We start from the raw sequence: 20,917 nt of genomic DNA, 5'->3' as shown, positions 1-20,917 counted from the left end.
ACAAAAGACCTCATCTGATGTATAGAAATAATGTAACTAGTGTAACATGTTTGGTATCATTTAAAGTGTCTCAGTGCGTCTGGTAAACTGGTCTCATCCTCTCAGCCATAACGAAAAGCAAAAAGAAGTAATAAAATATGAGAAATGTGGTGTTCCCCTTAAAGGTGTGCCCTCCCCCAGATCCTCCATACAAACTACATCCTGTATGTAAATCCACAGGAAGTTGTTTCTCCCCCTTTATTTTGGCGCAGAGCACAGTGTTGCTCTTTTCCTCCTCAGTGCTGTTTGGCATGTCGGGGCTGCTGCTGTTTGAGAGGTTCGACTTGACAATCTCCGTCACACTTTAATCTATAAAAGTCTCACTAGAATTTAAACTGGTCACATTAGTTTTGATGTCTGCGCTCCACAATATAAGTGGAGAGAAGAGCAGATCATGATCGTGAGATCGTTACACTCATGAGAAAGTGCAGATGAGAAGTCTTTATCTGTTTATGAGATTATCATTAAATCTGCCTCAGCGGTCTTAAACAGTCGATCACTTGTGCGACCACCTAAATATCTTCAATGGGAGAACGATGACATTGTTCTTTCCCTGCTGTGTTGAAGTGTTTGTTGAGGCTGCAGACGCATAAGCAATGTTGGGCCGTACTAGCGGGTTCATTGCATTGTGCAAACAGAGGGAATATTTCCCGAACATCCATAATTACCACCGTATAATCCACCAGCAGGTATTGTGTGATAACATTTTAAACATGACAGAAGTGATGTTTACAGAGAAGGTTATTCCGTGAACATCTGGAGGAGACAGGTGCAGAACACACAGACCTGTTAGATGTTTAAGTAGAGGTACATTTTTAGTGAGATTCTCAGAGTTGTTGCCTGAAATCAAAGATTTTCTGAAGCTTTCAAAACATGCAGAATATGCCCATCTAGAGGACGACCAGTGGCTATTGGATTTAGTGTTCCTGACCGATCTCACTGACCTGCTGAATGATTTTAATTTAGAGCTGCAGGGTAAAGATGAACATGTAATCAACACGATCAGTTCAGTGAACACATTTAAAAGCAAGCTGGCAATGATGTTGGTTTAATACATTTCTGAATATCTTCAAACATTTTAATTCACACTCAATATTGGGTGTCCAGTAGATTTACTTGTAGAACTTCCTGCTTGCAGTTCCTGTCTGAGCTCTTCCGCTGAGCTCTGCTGCCGTTAACAAACACTTACTTGATGTTACCTGCAGAGGGGGTCATAATGCTGTTATCTCATCACCAGCAGTGACAAGGGTCAATAAAACATGATACAGAGAGAACAATACCATAACCCTATACATGACAGGTGTGCTCCCTGACCATTAATATATATATTAAAATAATCAAAGGAACAAAAGTTTGAAATGTGAATAAAATGACATCTCAAATTCACACTGTGAAACAGAGTCACTGTGAGAGAGCTGTTAGAAACCGGATGTGTTTCCATCTTCAGTCACTAGGAGGAGTTACAGCAGTGAGATCAGCATTAGAAGAGTCATTCAGTCTGTATGCCATTACACCAGCAGCACTGACGACATTACAGGAAATTCATTGCAGGAAATGTTCTAAATTGTGTGCATGACATCAGTTGATCATAACGGACTAATATGTGATGCTAAAACACTTTTATATGGTAAAATGTTTGTGGAAACTGAAGAACTTACACCCTTTTGTGCTTGATGAGCATTTCATTTTAAAACTATTGACATTGTTGTTCTCATTCATCTCAAAGGTGTTCAGAAGGGGTTCAGGACAGTCAAGTTGTTCCACATCAGACTCTGTAAATCATGTTTATACGGACATCACTGTGTACACAAGGGTTTTATTATACTGGAACAGAAACAGAATTTGCTGTAGCATTAAGATGTATCTTCACTAGAATAAAAAGATCAAGTCAAACTGATTTTCATGTACTTTGTGTTTCTCACTTAGTAACAAAATCGTCTAGGTTACGTATGTAACCCCCTTTCCCCGATGGAGGGAACAAGACGTTGTGAATAAGAAGAGGCACTAGGGGTCTCTCTTGAGCACCGAATATGCCTCTGAACTAGGAAAAAAGGCCAATGAGAAGTTGGCAGACAGTTTTTGCATACCCCGCCCCCGGACATACAGGTATTTAAGCAGGCAAATACGAGAGTTCATTCAGGATTTTTCTGAGGAGCCGAAAATGGTCCGGCCACAACAGTGGCTCGGCTCAGCGACGTGGCAGGGAGGACACAACGTCTCGTTCCCTCCATCAAGGAACGGGGGTAACATACGTAAACTAGACGCTCCCCATCTGTCGCTGACAACGACGTTGTGTCGAAGCAGCAACACTAGGGGTCCAAATTAAATCATGCCATGTCCTGAGCCATGTACGTGTACTGCTGACACAAGAGCGGGCAGGTATTTTCACGTGCAAATGCGACCAGCTGTATCAGGCTGCACGTACCCTTCCACAATGCCCCATAAAGTTGTCACTAGTTGTCACACCTACCCTTAAGGGGAGGTAAAGGTGGTGAATACATCACATGGGTTTTTAGGCGACATGTGGAAATGGCGCGGAGGTAGACCCAACCTCGTCAGAGGGGGGGGGTTGCTACACTACAGCGACCGGAGGGCAGCTTGGAATCATCCAGGGATCTGAGAAATGGGATCTCCTGGGAGAAAAAGGCACGCGGTTTTACCTCAGCTGAGGGAAAGGGCGCTAGGCGCAAGTGATTCACCCGGCCAGTTCATCAGCTTGTTACCGAGTTCTACGGGCTCGGACCTGAGAGAACACGGGACGATACTGACTCAACCCGGAGATTGTAAAATCTCGCGAAGGTATTAGGTGTTACCCAACCCGCTGCTCTACAAATGTCAGCCAGGGAGGTGCCCCTGGCCAGTGCCCAGGAGGACGTGGAGTTAGACTTTGTCTGAGGCGAGGGGGACTTAGCCGCAGGGGGACGCCCTCGGCGAGCAGACGGGGCATGGCCCATGGCGGCAGGCTTGCAATGGGGCATGATATGAGATATGGCCTCCATCTGTTTCTTCACCGCGGAGAACTGCTGGGCAAAGTCCTCGATGGTGTCGCCAAAGAGGCCGAACTAGGAGACGGGCGTTGAGGAAGCGAGCTTTGTCGGTTTCACGCATCTTGACCAGGTTCAACTACAAATGACGTTCCTGGACCACGAGCCTGGCCATCGCCTGCCCGAGTGACTGTGCTGTGACCTTCGTGGCTCTAAGGGCGAGGTCGGTCGCTGAGCGCAGTTCCTGCAGCACATCGGGATCAGGGCTACCCCCTTGCAGATCTCTGAGCGCCTTGGCCTGGTGGACTTGCAGGAGGGCCATGCCGTGCAGGGCGGAAGCGGCAAGTCCGGCGGCGCTGTAGGCCTTCGCAGTGAGCGAGGATGTTGTCCTACAGGGCTTGGAGGGGAGCACAGGGCTTGGAGGGTGGTAGGGCTTTCGGGGCATAAGTGGAGCGCAACCACCCTATCCACCTGGGGAATTGGCGTGTACCTGTGGGCCGCTCCGCCGTCGAGGGTAGCGAGAGCGGATGAGCGAGTGGCATTGTGACGAGTGGAGAGAGGTGCTCTCCACGATGACATCAGCTCATCATGCACCTCCGGGAAAAACGGGACTGGGGGGGCGAGGCTGAGAGCGGCGCCCGGACCCCAGGAACCAGTCATCCAACCGCGATGGCTGTGGGGAGGATGGAGGGTTCCAATCCAACCCCACGCTAGCGGCGGCCCGGGAAAGCATGTCGGTCATCTGCGCATCAGCCTCAGCCTGGGCATGCTGGCCCGAAGTCGGCAGCCCAGGGGAGTCCTCAGCGTCAGATGCAGCGACCTTCGATGCAGCGGCAAGCTCATCCAATTCGAGCTCAAGAGGATAGGCAGACTGGCTGTGAGGCGAGCCGCTTTTACCTCGAGCACGGACGTGAGTCAACGAGTGTGCCGGGGGGCGGGTGGTCCGAGGGGGCATACCCGGCGGAGCTGCACCCGCTGCCATCCCCAGATCGCCTCCAGCCCCAGCCGCATGGTCCTCAATCCCGTGGGAAGAAGGAGCAATGCGGGGGGCGGCTGAAGTGGCTTGCTTTCTATTGAAGGCAAGCCGTGACCGCAACGTTGCCATGGTCATGCCCTCGCAGTGAGAGCATGAACCATCCACAAATGCAGCCTCGGTGTGATCGCTGCCCAGACACACAAGACAACGCCTGTGGCTGTCTGAAGCGGAGAGCACTCTACCGCATCCAGGAACAGTGTTAAAACAATAGATTACTTGATACATTTGTGCATTTAAAACAGTTTTATGCATGTAAACCATTAAGATGGTTGTGTTGAACTCATCAGCGGTCGTGTTGATGGATCTTCTCATGTGTTGAGTCAGTTGACTGAAAGCAGCTGTGGTTAAACTGGCATGTTTGATTGTGGTTTGTAGGAAACAAAGAGCCATGAACTGCTGTGAACTAAAGACACGGTTCTGAATCTAGTTTTGGATCTGTAGGATGAACATTAGAAATCTGATAAAAGGTCAAACATGAGAATGTCTGTCAGATCCATCTGTCAGGAAACTCCTTAACTTAAATATCCATAAAAAATGAGCTGCAGTAGATCATGAGAGAGATAAAGATCAAACGTAGATCTGGATGTGGAGTAAAATGAAGGATGACGTGTCTAAAGTTCACACATTTATTTCTGAGACAGTGAGTGTGACTGTGGTCACTTTATCTTCTCATTTTCATTTTCAACGTGTTATTTTCCATCCCACTGGACCTCAACTTTTAACAGACAGTTTAATGTTTATATGTAAATGAAATTTACTCTTAATAATAATACATGTTTATATTTGCTTGTTGTTGGTTATGTTATTGTAACACACCTCTCCACGGAGGGAAGGACGACACAGGAAACAGGGCTTCCACTTCAGCGGTAAGGCTCTTAATTAATAAACTTTTAGCCCTTACGGCTTCACAATCACAGTAGCTTTTCAGCTTCACAGTCAATAAACAGCTTACAGTCAATAATCATTTCCAGAACAGCCTTTCTTTGTCCCTGACTCTCTCTCCCCCACTGGAGGTTCTGTGGCTGCTTTTATGCCGCTCTCCCCATGCTCACTGAAATTAGAGACAGGTGGTAGACATAATTTAGCTCAGGTGCAAGCGCCCTTACCACTTTCTCTCCCAGACGGGCGCTTGACCACACCCCGCTGCCACATACCCCCACCGCCCAACTCAGGCCGGTGCGCCATCCGGCCTGCCTACCACTCCCCCCCATTTCTGGAGAGGAAATCAGTGACAGCCATCTGCACCCCCGGTCTGTGGACCACCTTGAACTTAAAGGGCTGGAGGGCCAGATACCAACGGTTGATCCGGGCATTAGTATCCTTCATGCGGTGAAGCCATTGGAGTGGGGCGTGATCCGAGCAGAGATTGAAGGCCCGCCCCAGCAGGTAGTATCGGAGCGTGAGGACCGGCCACTTGATGGCCAGACACTCCTTCTCCACGGTGCTGTACTTTGTTTCCCTCAAGGAGCGCTTACGTCTAATGCACACACCGGGAGCTCCTCCCCCTCCACCACCTGCGAGAGTACGGCCCCCAGCCCTCTGTCTGAAGCGTCCATCTGCAATAAGAAAGGGAGAGAGAAGTTAGGTGCATGTAAAAGCGGCCCACCACAAAGTGCGGCTTTAACCTGCGTAAATGCCTGTTGGCACTGCTCCAACCATTGGACCAGGTCTGGAGCCCCCTTTTTAGTTAGGTCAGTCAGCGGGCTGGTGACATCCGAATAATTAGGCACAAACCTCCTATAATAGCCAGCCAGCCCCAGGAACTGCCTCACCCCCTTTTTGGTCTTAGGTCTTGGGCAAGTCGCAATCGCCGCGGTCTTGTCAATTTGGGGCCGCAACCGGCCATGACCCAAGTGGAACCGCAGATACCGTACCTCCACACGCCCAATCGAGCACTTCTTGAGGTTTGCCGTGAGCCCCGCCCACCGCAGCGACCTCAGGACGGCCCTCAGATGTTGCATGTGCTGCTGCAAATCATTACTATAAATAATGATATCGTCTAGATAGGCAGCGGCGTAAGCGGTGTGTGGTCTGGGATCCGATTCATGAGGCGCTGAAACGTGGCTGGGGCCCCAAACAAACCGAACGGAAGTGTCACGAATTGGTGTAATCCAAACGGCGTCGAGAAGGCTGTTTTCTCACGGGAAATTGGTGTCAAGGGGATCTGCCAATAACCCTTCATTAAATCCAAGGTCGAGTAAAACCGAGCAGTACCCAACTGATCGAGCAATTCATCAACACGGGGCATTGGGTACGTGTCAAATTTAGACACCGCATTGACTTTTCTATAATCCACACAGAACCGTACAGACCCATCACTCTTGGGAACAAGAACAACCGGGCTGGACCAATCACTGTGGGATTCCTCTATTACGCCCATATCAAGCATCAAATCCAATTCCTCCCGAAATGTGTTCGGGCAGGCGATAATGGCGGCTACGTACCACCATGCCCGGCTCGGTCTCGATGTGGTGCTGGATGATGTTCGTACGACCTGGTAGAGGGGAAAACACATCTGTAATTCGGAAACCTCTGTGAGTTGACACGGTGAGAGGTGATCTCCACAAACAACCGGGGTGTCAAGATTGCGGTTTTGTTTACCTCCGGTCCGAGCTCCTCCCTCTCCAGAACTACCGTGGCCAACGTCACAGGGACCGCCTCCTCCCTCCACAGTTTTAGGAGGTTGAGGTGATATATCTGACGCGCACCACATCTATCGGTTCGTTTAACCTCATAATCAAGATCCCCCACTCGTTGTGTGACCTCAAAGGGTCCTTGCCACTTGGCGAGTAATTTAGAGCTCGATGTTGGGACCAATACAAGTACCTTATCTCCCGGTGCAAAAAAAAAAGCTGAGTACCCCGATCATACAGCCGGCGTTGGCGCTCTTGAGCTTGGAGCAAATTCTCCTGTGTTAATTGCCCCAGTGTGTGGAGTTATGCTCGAAGATCAAGAACGTACTGAATTTCAATTTTTACTATTCGAAGGTCCCTCCTCCCAAGCTTCGCGGATGACGTCAAGCAAACCGCCCATACAGCAGCTCAAACGGGGAAAATCCCGTGGAGGCTTGCGGGACCTCTCGTACTGCGAATAACAGGGGGTCAAGCCATCTATCCCAATTTCTAGCGTCTTCGTGTACGAACTTACGAATCATACTTTTGAGCTTTTTATTAAATCATTCCACTAGGGCTAGGCCATCCGTCTGCGGATGGTACACACCAGCTCTCCCCCAGTAACACCAGCATCTGATCTGAACTCCCACAGTAACACCAGCATCTGATCTGTTTCTGCTGAACTGGAAAACTGTGGCATGAGGTTTGAGAGTTTGTGGAGGTATCTCTCTCTCAACTCTGTAAATTTCTCACAGTGAAGGAGAAAGTGTTTCTCTGTGTCGACCTCACCCGTGTCACAGTGAGCACAGACTCTGTCTGTCTGTCTGTCTGTCTGTCTCTCTCTCTCTGTCCGTGTCTCTGTCTCGACCTCAACCCGTGTCACAGAGAGACTCGTTCATGTTTGTCTGTGTCAGCTTTTTTCTATGTTCAGTCTGTGATCACTGAGTCTGTATTTGGGGAGGATCCATCTCTGTTTTGGATCTCTAACAGTGTGCAGATATTCTGCCAGATTATATGTTCTGTTTAGGGCCCGATAACATTCCAGTTTGCTTTGGTTTTTACTGTCATTTTCCCAATGGTCCAAATATGAATTTTTGCTTTCTTTTCTGATTTGGTTTATTGCGATCTGGTTTAGTTCAGCAGTGCTGGTCTGAAACTGGTGTTTGTTAGTTGTTAGTGGGTTTGTGAGTTTTCTGGTTTTAGGCTTCAGCTCTTGGGTTTTAAAGGGCACCTATTATGGAATTTTGAAAATGACCTTTCATGTAGTGTGTAACATAGATTTAAGTGAAAAAAACATCCTGCAAAGTTTTATATATGAAAGTTCACCGTAAAAAAAGTTATTGTCTCTCAAAAGTAGGAGTCGACTCTGAGTCACTGTAATGAATCGATTTTCCAATGAGTCATTTTCCTTTTCGTTGTGACGTCAAGACGAAAAATTATCAAATTGGCCGCGCCCACTCATTGCGCACGCAGACACCAGGGAAAACTTGAAAACATCATGTCGACAACAAGACGCTGTTTTTTTCACTGCCCAGGGACGAGCATGTGAAGAATCAGTGGCTAGAGTTTATATTTACAACTATACCACACAAGTATAGCCCGAACCTTGTGCTGTGTTCGCCTCGTTTTAATGACGATTGCTTTACGAACATGAGCGCTTTCAAGTGTGGATTCAGCGAGCGGTTGATACTGAAGGAAGGTTCAGTACCAAGTTTATTTGGATCAGCTTCCTCCTCCGAATCACAACCTGTAAGTATTATTAATAATTGTTGATTTTATGTGTTTTTTAGCATGTTAATAAGTATTTGTGTGTGTTGTGTAAGTTACGCTCAGCGCAGCTTCTAGGTCTCCAATGTCAATGTTTTTGAAATATGTGAAATGTTTGGCGATGTTATTGGAGTTGTCATAAAGAATAGAGCAATAACTTGTAGTAATGCAGCTTTATCAATATGTTTATGCGTTGGGCTAACGCAAACAATAACTGATTGGGTGTTTACCACCGAACTTTGGGCTATGATCGCTAACATAAATTAACTCAAATTCCTTCTCTGATTTAGATTTTTTTACTACAAAGCGGTGATGGGCGTTCCGTTTCCGACAATCTCTGCACAGAGTATACCAATCACAACTGACTGGGTCATCTGACCAATCACCGCAGATTAGCGTCACGCAAAGGAGGGGTTTGGAAAAATGAGTCGTTGAATGAATCATTTGGGAGTCGGTGAGCAAATCAGGTAAACATAAATGCATATTATAAGACAACAAAAGTGTTTTTTGTCATTGCATGCATGTAAAACTGTTGTTGGGGACTCCCAAAACAATATTAGGAACATTTTAAATGCCATAATATGTGTTGCAGTGTGTTTTGGGGTTTTCATGTTGCAGTGTGTTTGGGGAAAATTTGAGGGATGGTTTTTCAATATGTATAATAAGGGGGTATCCACCTAGTTCGGCCCAGCATGCATTAGTATAGTAGTAGTAGTATTAGTAATTCTTCTCTCTCACTCTCTTCCTCTCTCTCTCTCTCTCTCGACAGAACTTTATAAACTCTCCCCTCCTCCAGTTGTCGTCACTCAAGATAGTTTAGTTGAAATATCTGGTGATTTCAGACTTGTGTTGAGTTATTTCAATGAATAATGTTTCACACATGGCTTTTATTGTGTTTGTTCTTGTGGCATGTGGTCGGTAAGTCAACTTTCTTTCTTATTTATTGACAGTTTATTGTAAAGGACTATCAACATCATTGTTTGCTGTTTTTCTGAGAAATATTCAGTTGATCTGTGTAAATAACACTTTATATCATCAATAAATGATTGTATTAAATGTAACGTTTTGAAGACATCATATCATCAGACTCATTTTACTTTCAGTCAGTATCATTACACAAATATTTCTGTTTGTATTTGCTGTTATTTCAGTGGAGAACTATTGAACATCTTATTCATTTATCAGTTTTCATGAATCTGTTTCAACACTTCATTGACTACAAGTTATTCCTCATTTAATGTGTGCAAAACGTCTTTCAAAGATCAAAATAAAAGTTCAAGTTCACATTGTTTGTTGTGCAGGTGTGTTTGGTGTTGAGTCAGTGTCAGTGATGGAGGGAGATTCTGTCACTTTACACACTGATCTTACTCAAATACAAGATGATGATTTTATCGACTGGTGGTTTGAATCTGAATCTGAACACATTCACATCGCTACAATCATGAGAATGTTCGGAGTCTCTACATCTGATGATGTTCTTGGTGGGAGATTCAGAGGTCGACTGCATCTGAACAATCAGACTGGAGATCTCACCATCACAGACATCACAACTGAACACACTGGACTTTATCAACTAAACATCATTACAGGATATGAGCTAACAAGAAATTATTTCAGTGTCACAGTTTCTGGTGAGTGTTACAGTGTCGTCTGTCTTCATCATTATATTAATAATCATTTTCAGAATCTATAAAGATATTTCAGACTGATTCATATATTTGAAATGATATTAATAGATTCAGTCAGATTATTATTTTCTTTCTAATGATCGTGTATTATGTCATTTATCTGACAGTATAATAACTATAAAACAACGTTTCTTTCCTCTATATTTACTTTTCTACATTTGATGTCTGTAATTTCTTCTTGATTAAATCTATTCTCAGATCGTATCGGTGTAAAACTGCAGATGTTGTTGCTCTTGTTTGATAAATGACTTGTTATGTTCATCATTTCTGTGTCACAAAAGCATCTGCGGCATCATCACATGTTCAATAACATGATATACTGGAGTGATATGAGGCACGAGTGTTTGTTTAGCATTGTTTATTCTTATTCTCTTACGTTCATCGTTTTATCCTTTATTATTTTATCATGTTTCAGGTTTTTCCTCTTTTCTCCTGTTTCATCTGTGTGTATTTTACCTGTTGCTGCTGGCGCTAGCTCGAGTCTGTGTTTGTAGCCTGCTAGTTTTAGCATCGCTTAAATATCTGTTTTCAGCCTTTAATCCTTCACATCTGACATTTTTAAGCGTGCATCGAGTTTTCCATCACATTATTCTCTTATCGCGATTCAACTGCGCACATATTCCACCTGCATCAGATTTCTATTTTATCTCGATTAAACTGCGGACATTTTCCATCATGTAGGGGAGAGTGGGGTGATTTGTGCCAGGGGGGAAGTAGATCCACCCCTTGTTTCTGGAAAACCATAGAAGAAATTGGTCATGTGACCACATAATTTTGAAAAGCCATCCATTTTACTCATCCTCCAAAGAAGAAAGACACATGACATGAGAGGTAAGCACATTTTAGCTCAAAAAACTGTTTTTTTCCTTTCAAAGTAAAATTTCTATGATTAAGGTTTTTTGATTGTAGCATCTGAACAATTATAGAAAAGTTTGAAAACATTTTACACATGTTTTAGTGCTTTAGCAGGCTACACAATGAGTCTATAGAGTTAGCATGATGTTAGCTCTTAACTGCTGGATCATGCTAGTTTTTCAAACTTGTGGGTCTGGGGTGATTTGTGCCAAAGGGCCTGGGTTAAGTTGTGCCAGTGGCACAACTCACCCCCACTTATGATTATTTACCCATACAACAAGGATATCTTCCCAGATGAAGATTATGCCCCATCAGTGGTAACAGACAGGGCAAACCCAGAAGAGCCCTCCACCAGTGCTGCTGCTGACCCGCCTGGACCATCACATGAGGAGCTAACCCATGCCACAGGTCTTGAAGCAGGTCCAGACTCAGGGGAGCCACCTGCACTCTTCCGGAACCAAATCCTGAGCACTCATCAAGTGCTCCTTGCCAAAAGCCACAGCAAGAAGGCCCAGAATGATGAGAAAGAAAGTAAAAACAAGAATCGTGACTGACACACCTGAGAAGATGGAGCTGGAAAAGGTACACAAAGAAAAACAAGATAAAAAGGTTGAAAAGGAAAAGAAAAAGAAAAAAGAATGAAAGGCTCAGTAGCTCAGAAGAAAGCACCATGGGCCTTTCACTTGATAACACCACTGACGATGAAGCAGAAGATGACCTGGAGAACACACACAACAGAGAAAATAAAAGGGCTGAAAAACAGAAAAATGAATGAAAATAAGAAGAGAGGGGCTCTGAAAATGTCCAAACCAACCAAACCCAAAAAGAAAGTGACAGTCAAAAGTAGCTCAGAAGAGAGTGACATCTCCATTCCACTTAACGACACCACTGATTATGATAGTTCAGATGTCCAGAATGATGATGGTGATGGTGACAAGGATCTGTCTTCTGGTGACTTTGTCATTGTGAGCTTTGCTGGTAAAACCAAATCCTATAACTACGTTAGATTGGTGGAGAAGTTTGAGGGTGCAGACATCAGCGCAAAGTTTCTAAGGCAAAGTTGTAAGAAGTCTGTGGATGGAAAGCCCATCTTTACATTTAAAGAAAATTATGAAGGAGTCATCCCTAGAGATGATGTGCTCAAGAAATTACCCACACCCCAAAAACATGGTGGTACAGCCAGAAGGGAGCAGAAGTTTATATTTCCCTGCAGCATTGGCAAGTGGGATGTTAAGTAGTAGGCCAGATCCAGACCACCTAGACCTACATACTCACTGGGGATAATCTGGAGAAGTGAGGAGATGGGCATGCCTCATCAGTGTTTTACTTAGGCCTACCTGCCATTTGTTTAATTTAGCTAACACTAATTTCAGTTTTGAGTTTGCACTATGTTATTAATGAGAAGTTTTATTGAGTTTTTAAGAGGCCTAAGTCACAATAGGTTGTTTAGAAATTAGCCTAGTCACTTTATTCTTATATGTTACATAATTGACAGACAACGTTCTATGTATGTCAACAGGCATCTATTGCCAAAGCCTTTTTGCCTGAAATGATTCACAACTATCATATAGGCTATTGTTTATTTAAGTGTTTTCCAAAAAACTACAAAATATGACTTATTCCAACAGTTTAATAGGGTGACAATGTCTAAATAAACCTTAAATGAGTAATTTTGTATTGAATTTGTCTTGCTTTCATATAGCATTACAGTTCATAACATTAAAATGTTCTGTTTTACTTGAGAAATCACTGGCACAATTTACCCCAATGTATTCCCCCAAAGGCACAACTTACCCCTCTCCAGGGGCAAGTTGTGCCACGAGACCATTTTTTTCCCCAAAAGCTATATTTCTGAAACAATTTATTTCAGATCCAAAGTTATTGTTCTCAGGGATGCACAACATCCTGAAATAGATGTGCATCCTTAAGTTGAAGGCATTACTGTCATGGCCTCACTTTAAAGTCACTTTGAGTAAAAACTGGCACAACTCACCCCACTTTCCCCTACACGTTTTTCTCCTCTGTGTTACACGGATTATTGCATCGAGCTCAAAGCACCGTTTATCAAGGACAAACAACAACAAACAATTTTAAATAAATAAATATTCTGTTCCCTTCACAGTGTATTTGTGCTGCTCTGTCCGGTCTATATTAAATTAGAGCATTATTACAGTGTTTTCAGAGCGGTTCTGTGCTCCACAACTCTCTCTCTCATGCTTACAGTAACAGAAGTGAGTTCGGTTCCGTTTGTTTACGTGCACTAAACGCTTTATTTACACTAAACTGGCGCATCCTGCGTGAAGCGTTTATTATTATTATCTGCGGTAGCAGCATCTCAGTCTCCGCAAGACACAGATATCATAATAATAACACAGAATACAAGATGGGTATAATTCAAACATCTTTATTAAATGATTGCTGAGCAAACAGCATTAACAGAAACACCTGCAGAGTCCAGAAACATCTCTTCAGTCTCCTTCATTTGTTTACCTCTCACGAGAGAGTGTGTCGCACTTATTACACTCCCCGCGGAAACAAGTGAAAGCGGAACTAATATTACCAACATCCAACACAATGAAAAGGAACATACATATAATAAATCAAATATTGAGTTACTATAATATAGGGCAAATGTTCACTTTAAATGTAATTACACCAATGGATTATCAGTTCAACTTCAGTTTGACATTAATCCTCATTCTTTAGGATATCTTATATACTGTAAAGAATAATTTGTAACAATTCTACTTTAAAATTATATTTTGTGTTTATTGCATTATTCAATCAACCAACTTTATTTTTGACAGCAACAACTGGTTTTAGCAACATGGAAATGTAGTTAACAGTGACATTGAGCAGAAAGTTTACATATAACCAGTGTTTACAACTGCTGATAAAAGTGAAATGATCAGCATCAATTGATGAGATGAAAATTATCAGATGTTAAATATATATATATATATATATATTATATTATAACCGTTCTCACGTTCATATACTTTTCAGAAATAAAGGGGACATGTCATTATTTACATACAGTAAAATCACTGAATAAACTCTTTCAGTTTGTATACATGTTTATTTTTGTTACAATTCACATCTTGTCGAATATGAGTGTTTTCAGATGATACAGTCAGTGTTTTTCAGTAGTCTTGTAGGGAAGAATATGATTATTCACAATCACGGAGGTGGCTGACATCTTAAACAATATAAGTAGGGGCAGACGCAGCACATCCTCAGATATAGTCCCATGTAATGTCCATATACAGTATAACACTATTCCTCAAGATACTAAATACATAAATAAATCCCAACTTAAGTTTGACCATGAGAATTTATATTCTTCAACATATGATTTCAGGAGAACATGGATTACCTTTGTTTCCTCACCTCTCTCTTCTTCTACACCTCTTTATTTCTATATGCTTCTACTGCTCTAAACTTGTATGTCGCCCTCTAGTGTCTGGTTTGTGTATAACATCACATCTACTAAAACATAGTGACAGATTTCAGAGTGTTACAAATATAGATATCTTGTCTAAAGTTTATAACTCAAATGTTTTAGTGGAATGTTTTTTTTTACACATTAATCACCGTCATAATAAACACTGAAAATAAATCAGTCCACAAATGAGATTAATGGAGATCAATGTGTGTGTATATTTCTCATATTTTCCAGCTCTGCCGGTTCCTGTGATCATCAGAGACTCTTCTCAATGTTCTTCAAGCTCTAAATGTGTGTTGGTGTGTTCAGTAGAGAATGTGACACAGGTGACTCTCTCCTGGTACAAAGGAAACAGTTTATTGTCCTCCATCAGTGTGTCTGATCTCAACAGAAGTCTCTCTCTGGAGGTGGAATATCAGGACAACAACACCTACAGCTGTGTGATCAACAATCCCATCAGAAACCAGACTAAACATCTCAACATCACTGAAGTCTGTCAGCCGTGTTCAGGTACATCAGCGCTGATATTAATGTTTATTTACTGTAGATTCATTCATCATCATGTCGATCACTCATTTCATGTTCAGTGAATCTGTTTCACACTCTGAATGAAAATGATTGTGAAAAATTCATATATATTTATATATTTATACACTGGTGGCCAAAAGTTTGGAATAATGTACATTTGTGCTCTTATGGAAACAAGGTTTCCGCAGGTCCTTAAAAGTCTTAAGCTGCGTTCACACCTCCGGCGACATCATCCCATTCATTTTCAATGAGAGCACAGCGACTTCCGGCGACACGAGCAGCTCATCAAACTGGGTCCCGTCAAGCCTGAAGTGCTGCTGTGCCACATTATTCCAATCTTTTGGCCGCAGTGTAGGTCAAACCCCAGTGACACATAATAATGCATTTTTCTCTAAGCTGATAGTTTGTTAAACATGTCCCTGAGCAACTAACAGAGTCTTCTGAACAGATTTCTCATGGCTAATTTCTTTTCTCAAAAGACTACATCCGTGGTTGTGGTTGTGGTTTCACTGAAGCTGTGATCCGATTGGTCATCTCTGGTCTGGTGGCCATGGCTACTGTTGCTGTGCTGGTTTATGACATCAGATCTAAAAGTGTTGGACAGAAGATGAGAGAGCAGACATCATCACTCAAGTAAATAACTTATGAATATGATATTCAATCATCAGGACGCTAGAGGGAGAAGTTCTTGAACATCTGGATCCATTCAGAGCATGTCAGCAATTTCCTCTTCCATCTCCAAATATCCACCAGACATCCACCAGACCCCCTCCAGACATCCTCCTGACATTCTCAAACATCCTCCAGACATCCTTCAGACACTCTCCAGACATCCTTCAAACACCCTCCAGACATCCTCCAGACCCCCCCCCCCCAAACATCCTCCAAACATCCTCCTGACATCCTCCAAACATCCTCCAGACCTCCTGCAGACACACTCCAAACATCCTCCAAACATCCTCCAGACATCCACCAGACATCCACCAGACATCCTCCAGACATCCACCAGACATCCTCCAAACATCCTCCAGACATCCACCAGACATCCACCAGACATCCTCCAGACATCCTCCAAACATCCTCCAAACATCCACCAGACATCCACCAGACATCCACCAGACATCCTGCAGACATCCTCCAAACATCCTCCAGACATCCTCCAGACATCCACCAGACATCCTCCAGACATCCACCAGACATCCTCCAAACATCCTCCAGACATCCACCAGACATCCACCAGACATCCTCCAGACATCCACCAGACATCCTCCAAACATCCTCCAGACATCCACCAGACATCCTCCAAACATCCTCCAGACATCCACCAGACATCCACCAGACATCCTCCAGACATCCTCCAAACATCCTCCAAACATCCACCAGACATCCACCAGACATCCACCAGACATCCTGCAGACATCCTCCAAACATCCTCCAGACATCCACCAGACATCCACCAGACATCCACCAGACATCCACCAGACATCCTCCAAACATCCTCCAGACATCCACCAGACATCCTCCAAACATCCTCCAGACATCCACCAGACATCCTCCAGACATCCTCCAAACATCCTCCAGACATCCTCCAGACATCCTCCAGACATCCACCAGACATCCTCCAGACATCCTCCAAAAATCCTCCAGACATCCTCCAGACATCCTCCAGACATCCTCCAGACATCCTCCAGACATCCACCAGACATCCACCAGACATCCTCCAAACATCCACCAGACATCCACAGACATCCTCCAGACATCCACCAGACATCCTCCAGACATTCTCAAACATCCACCAAACATCCTCCTGACATTCTCCAAACATCCTCCAGACATCCACCAGACATCCTCCAGACATCCTCCAGACATCCTCCTGACATCCTCCAGACATCCACCAGACATCCACCAGACGTCCTCCAGACATCCTCCAGACATCCTCCAAACATCCTCCAGACATCCACCAGACATCCACCAGACATCCACCAGACATCCTCCAGACATGCTCCAAACATATTCCAGACATCCTCCAGACATCCACCAGACATCCTCCAGACATCCTCCAGACATCCTCCAAACATCCTCCAGACATCCACCAGACATCCTGCAGACATCCACCAAACATCCTCCAGACATCCACCAGACATCCTCCTGACATCCTCCAAACACCCTCCAAACATCCTCCAAACATCCTCCAAAGTCTCCCCTCCAACTCCAGAGGAGTAAGAATGATGAAATGAGAGTTTTCAACAGTTTTTAGACTCTACATCAAATCTTTGGTCGTGTCCACACTCCTCCAGACATCCTCCAGACATCCTCCAGACATCCACCAGACATCCTCCAGACATCCTCCAGACATCCACCAGACATCCACCAGACATCCTCCAGACATCCACCAGACATCCTCCAGACATCCACCTGACATCCTCCAGACACTCTCCAAACATCCTCCAAACATCCACCAGACATCCACCAGACATCCACCAGACATCCTCCAGACATCCACCTGACATCCTCCAGACACTCTCCAAACATCCTCCAAACATCCACCAGACATCCACCAGACATCCACCTGACATCCTCCAGACACTCTCCAGACACTCTCCAGACACTCTCCAAACATCCTCCAGACATCCACCAGACATCCACCAGACACTCTCCAAACATCCTCCAAACATCCACCAGACATCCACCAGACATCCACCAGACATCCACCTGACATCCTCCAGACATCCACCAGACATCCTCCAGACATCCTCCAGACATCCTCCAAACATCCTCCAGACACTCTCCAGACACTCTCCAAACATCCTCCAAACATCCTCCAAACATCCACCAGACATCCACCAGACATCCACCAGACATCCTCCAGACACTCTCCAAACATCCTCCAAACATCCACCAGACATCCACCAGACATCCACCAGACATCCACCTGACATCCTCCAGACACTCTCCAGACACTCTCCAGACACTCTCCAAACATCCTCCAGACATCCACCAGACATCCACCAGACATCCACCTGACATCCTCCAGACACTCTCCAAACATCCTCCAAACATCCACCAGACATCCACCAGACATCCTCCAGACACTCTCCAAACATCCTCCAAACATCCTCCAAACATCCACCAGACATCCACCAGACATCCTCCAGACATCCTCCAGACATCCTCCAGACACTCTCCAAACATCCTCCAAACATCCACCAGACATCCACCAGACATCCACCTGACATCCTCCAGACACTCTCCAGACACTCTCCAGACACTCTCCAAACATCCTCCAAACATCCACCAGACATCCACCAGACATCCACCAGACATCCTCCAGACACTCTCCAAACATCCTCCAAACATCCTCCAAACATCCACCAGACATCCACCAGACATCCACCTGACATCCTCCAGACACTCTCCAGACACTCTCCAAACATCCTCCAAACATCCACCAGACATCCACCAGACATCCACCTGACATCCTCCAGACACTCTCCAAACACTCTCCAAAGTCTCCCCTCCAACTCCAGAGGAGTAAGAATGATGAAATGAGAGTTTTCAACAGTTTTTAGACTGTACATCAAATCTTTGGTCGTGTCCACACTCTCATTCATCCTGTCGGTCATAAAAGTTGACCAAACAAGAAAATTCTGTCAAACTTGTGTAACTTTCATGAAACAAAAGGAGATGTTCTTCTCATTCACCATTAGGACTAGAGGTCGACCGATATAGGATTTTGCTGATACCGATAACTATGTTGGGAAGACAAGCCGATAACCGATTAATCGGCCGATAGTTTTTAAAAATCGATACTGAATGAAAAAAACAACATTTGAAGTAGAGATGCACCAATACCACTTTTTCTCTTCCGATTGTGATATCGGAAATCTCAGTATCGTCCGATCCTGATCCGATAACAGTGTTGATATTTGCATAATCAGTTTAGAATATCTTTACATTATTGTGTGGAATAATTGGGAGATCTCTTGAATATGTAAAGAAACTCAACATATCGAACTGTATCGACAGCGCGCCCTTCCCAGCCGCTCCAGCACCGGACACAACGGGACACAACGGGGGAAATTATCGGTGTGGATTTTTGCAGATAACCGAAAGTTCCAGAAATCATTATCGGTGCAGATTAATCGGCGAAACCGATATATTGGTCGACCTCTAATTAGGACTGCACAATTAATCAGAACAATAATCAATGTTATAATTATGGATTCAGTAATTGTGAAAAGTGTCAATTACAGATTTACATGCATTAAAGTTTCTCTGAACATGTTTGTTTGCAGTACTTTTATAATCAATCAGATGTCTGAGGAATTTAAAGGTGTGATGAGACCAGCTGTGAGTCAGAGCGAATAGTACCAGCAGTAGTTCAATGATTTGGGATTCGGTCTCTCCGCGTGTCCCATTGATGCTCGCAGTGTAGAACAAAACTAACAGCAACACTTGATCTACAGTCAGAGACCGCTTCAGTGATGTTCTAGCATGTTCTTCATGGAACTGGATGGGATTGTAAGTAGTAACTCTTCCTGAGACGCCCCACTGAGAGAAGATTGCAAATTCACACCTCATTGTTGCCCTTCCACATCTGTCCCGTTCTCTCATCCTGTGTGTGTGTGTGTGTGTGAGAGAGAGATATATTCCCACTCATGGCCAACACCAGTGACGATTATCTGAACCGGTCCCGGGCCTCCCCTAGGTCGTGTGTGTGAGCTGAGAGAGAGAGAGAGCATTACTTCACATACACACATTAACATGTAGCTCTGACACTCGTTTCTCAACATTATATGAGCTGATCACAGTCTCCTGGTTCAGATCCCACACTTTAATTCTACAATCAGACAAACAGACTGAGTTTACTGAAGATATCATGACTAATAATTAAAACAGAAGTGTTTGTCGCCCCCTGCTGTCCTGCTGACCATACTGCAGCTCACAGTGCGCAGCCGCACTGACCGTCACCACGTCATCGTGTTCATCGCGACTGAAGCGGTTCACCAGCAGACACTCCCAAAACACACACACTTCTTCACACTGGCAGGACTCATGTTATATAAGTGTTTAAACGGCTAATGTTCTATCTGTATGTCTCTCTTGAGTAATTAAGAGAAAAACAGATTGGCCTATAATATAATAAAATTCAAATATATTGTTTAATAAAATAAAGAAGTGTTGCATAAAGAGCAAATCTCTCTATATGACACAATACACAATATAGGTTCATTGAGGGATATTATTCAAAAGCATTATTATGTAATTAAATGTTTGCATTTTTAACACAAATAAACTATATTATAATATAATTAATAACTACTAAAAAATATATTATTAATATTAACAATAATGAAAACATTCTCAAATTCATGTTATTTAAAAAAAAAAAAACTTTCATTTAAATTGTACGCCAATAATATAATTTGTAATTAAAACATTAGTATTTAAAAAGCAATATTAAACATTATATTCCACTGTAAACGTCCTTTTCTCCAAAGCGGCTGCAGATAAAAATCATCAGTAATGTTTTATCATGTTTATATAAAATTATCTTATATTTCTGCATTAAATGAAACATTAGATAAATAATGATGGTTTAATCTGTAATCTACAGCATCTAAATGTCTCTCCATACACGCCGGAGCGTTCACAGGAATATTCCAGCTGTTCTCTTTAATTATTATGATCTTTAATCACTTTAATTATGATTAATTATAATGCTTATAGCACACTGAACTTCAGATAAACTCCTGCAATGAATGAACCCGATCACAGACACGCGTGTGTCCGGCACTTCCGCTTACAGGCCGGAAAACACTTCAAAATAAAAGCCGTAAAATATTAACACTTCAAAATAAAAGCCTTTTAATTACTAACACTTAAAAATAAAAGCCGTAAAATATTAACACTTAAAAATAAAAGCCTTTAAATTACTAACCCTTCAAAATAAAAGCTGAAAT

At 43.5% G+C, this 20,917-nt stretch overlaps 1 protein-coding gene across 1 annotated transcript; it reads left to right on the top strand.

The window, feature by feature from the left end:
• The first annotated feature begins 5,692 nt into the window (after positions 1 to 5,692).
• On the top strand, positions 5,693 to 15,591 carry LOC127639448 (SLAM family member 5-like). Its single transcript, XM_052121502.1, has 4 exons — positions 5,693 to 5,726; positions 9,740 to 10,069; positions 14,661 to 14,936; positions 15,434 to 15,591. Exons 1-4 carry the CDS (start codon positions 5,693 to 5,695, stop codon positions 15,589 to 15,591), a joined length of 798 nt encoding a protein of 265 aa, XP_051977462.1.
• Positions 15,592 to 20,917: the final 5,326 nt, after the last annotated feature.

This window comes from Xyrauchen texanus, chromosome 48 (genome assembly GCF_025860055.1).
Source record: "Xyrauchen texanus isolate HMW12.3.18 chromosome 48, RBS_HiC_50CHRs, whole genome shotgun sequence".
NCBI lineage: Eukaryota > Metazoa > Chordata > Actinopteri > Cypriniformes > Catostomidae > Xyrauchen > Xyrauchen texanus.
Note: the sequence above shows the minus strand (reverse complement) of the source record. Positions and strands in the feature narration are given on the sequence as shown.

Bases quoted from the DNA above. Each gene is read 5' to 3' on its own strand.
- LOC127639448 (XM_052121502.1), top strand. From the start codon at position 5,693: ATGCCTGTTGGCACTGCTCCAACCATTGGACCAG. The intron at 5,727-9,739 runs GTCTGGAGCCCC...TTTGTTGTGCAG, and splicing joins TGCTCCAACCATTGGACCAG to GTGTGTTTGGTGTTGAGTCA. The intron at 10,070-14,660 runs GTGAGTGTTACA...CATATTTTCCAG, and splicing joins TTTCAGTGTCACAGTTTCTG to CTCTGCCGGTTCCTGTGATC.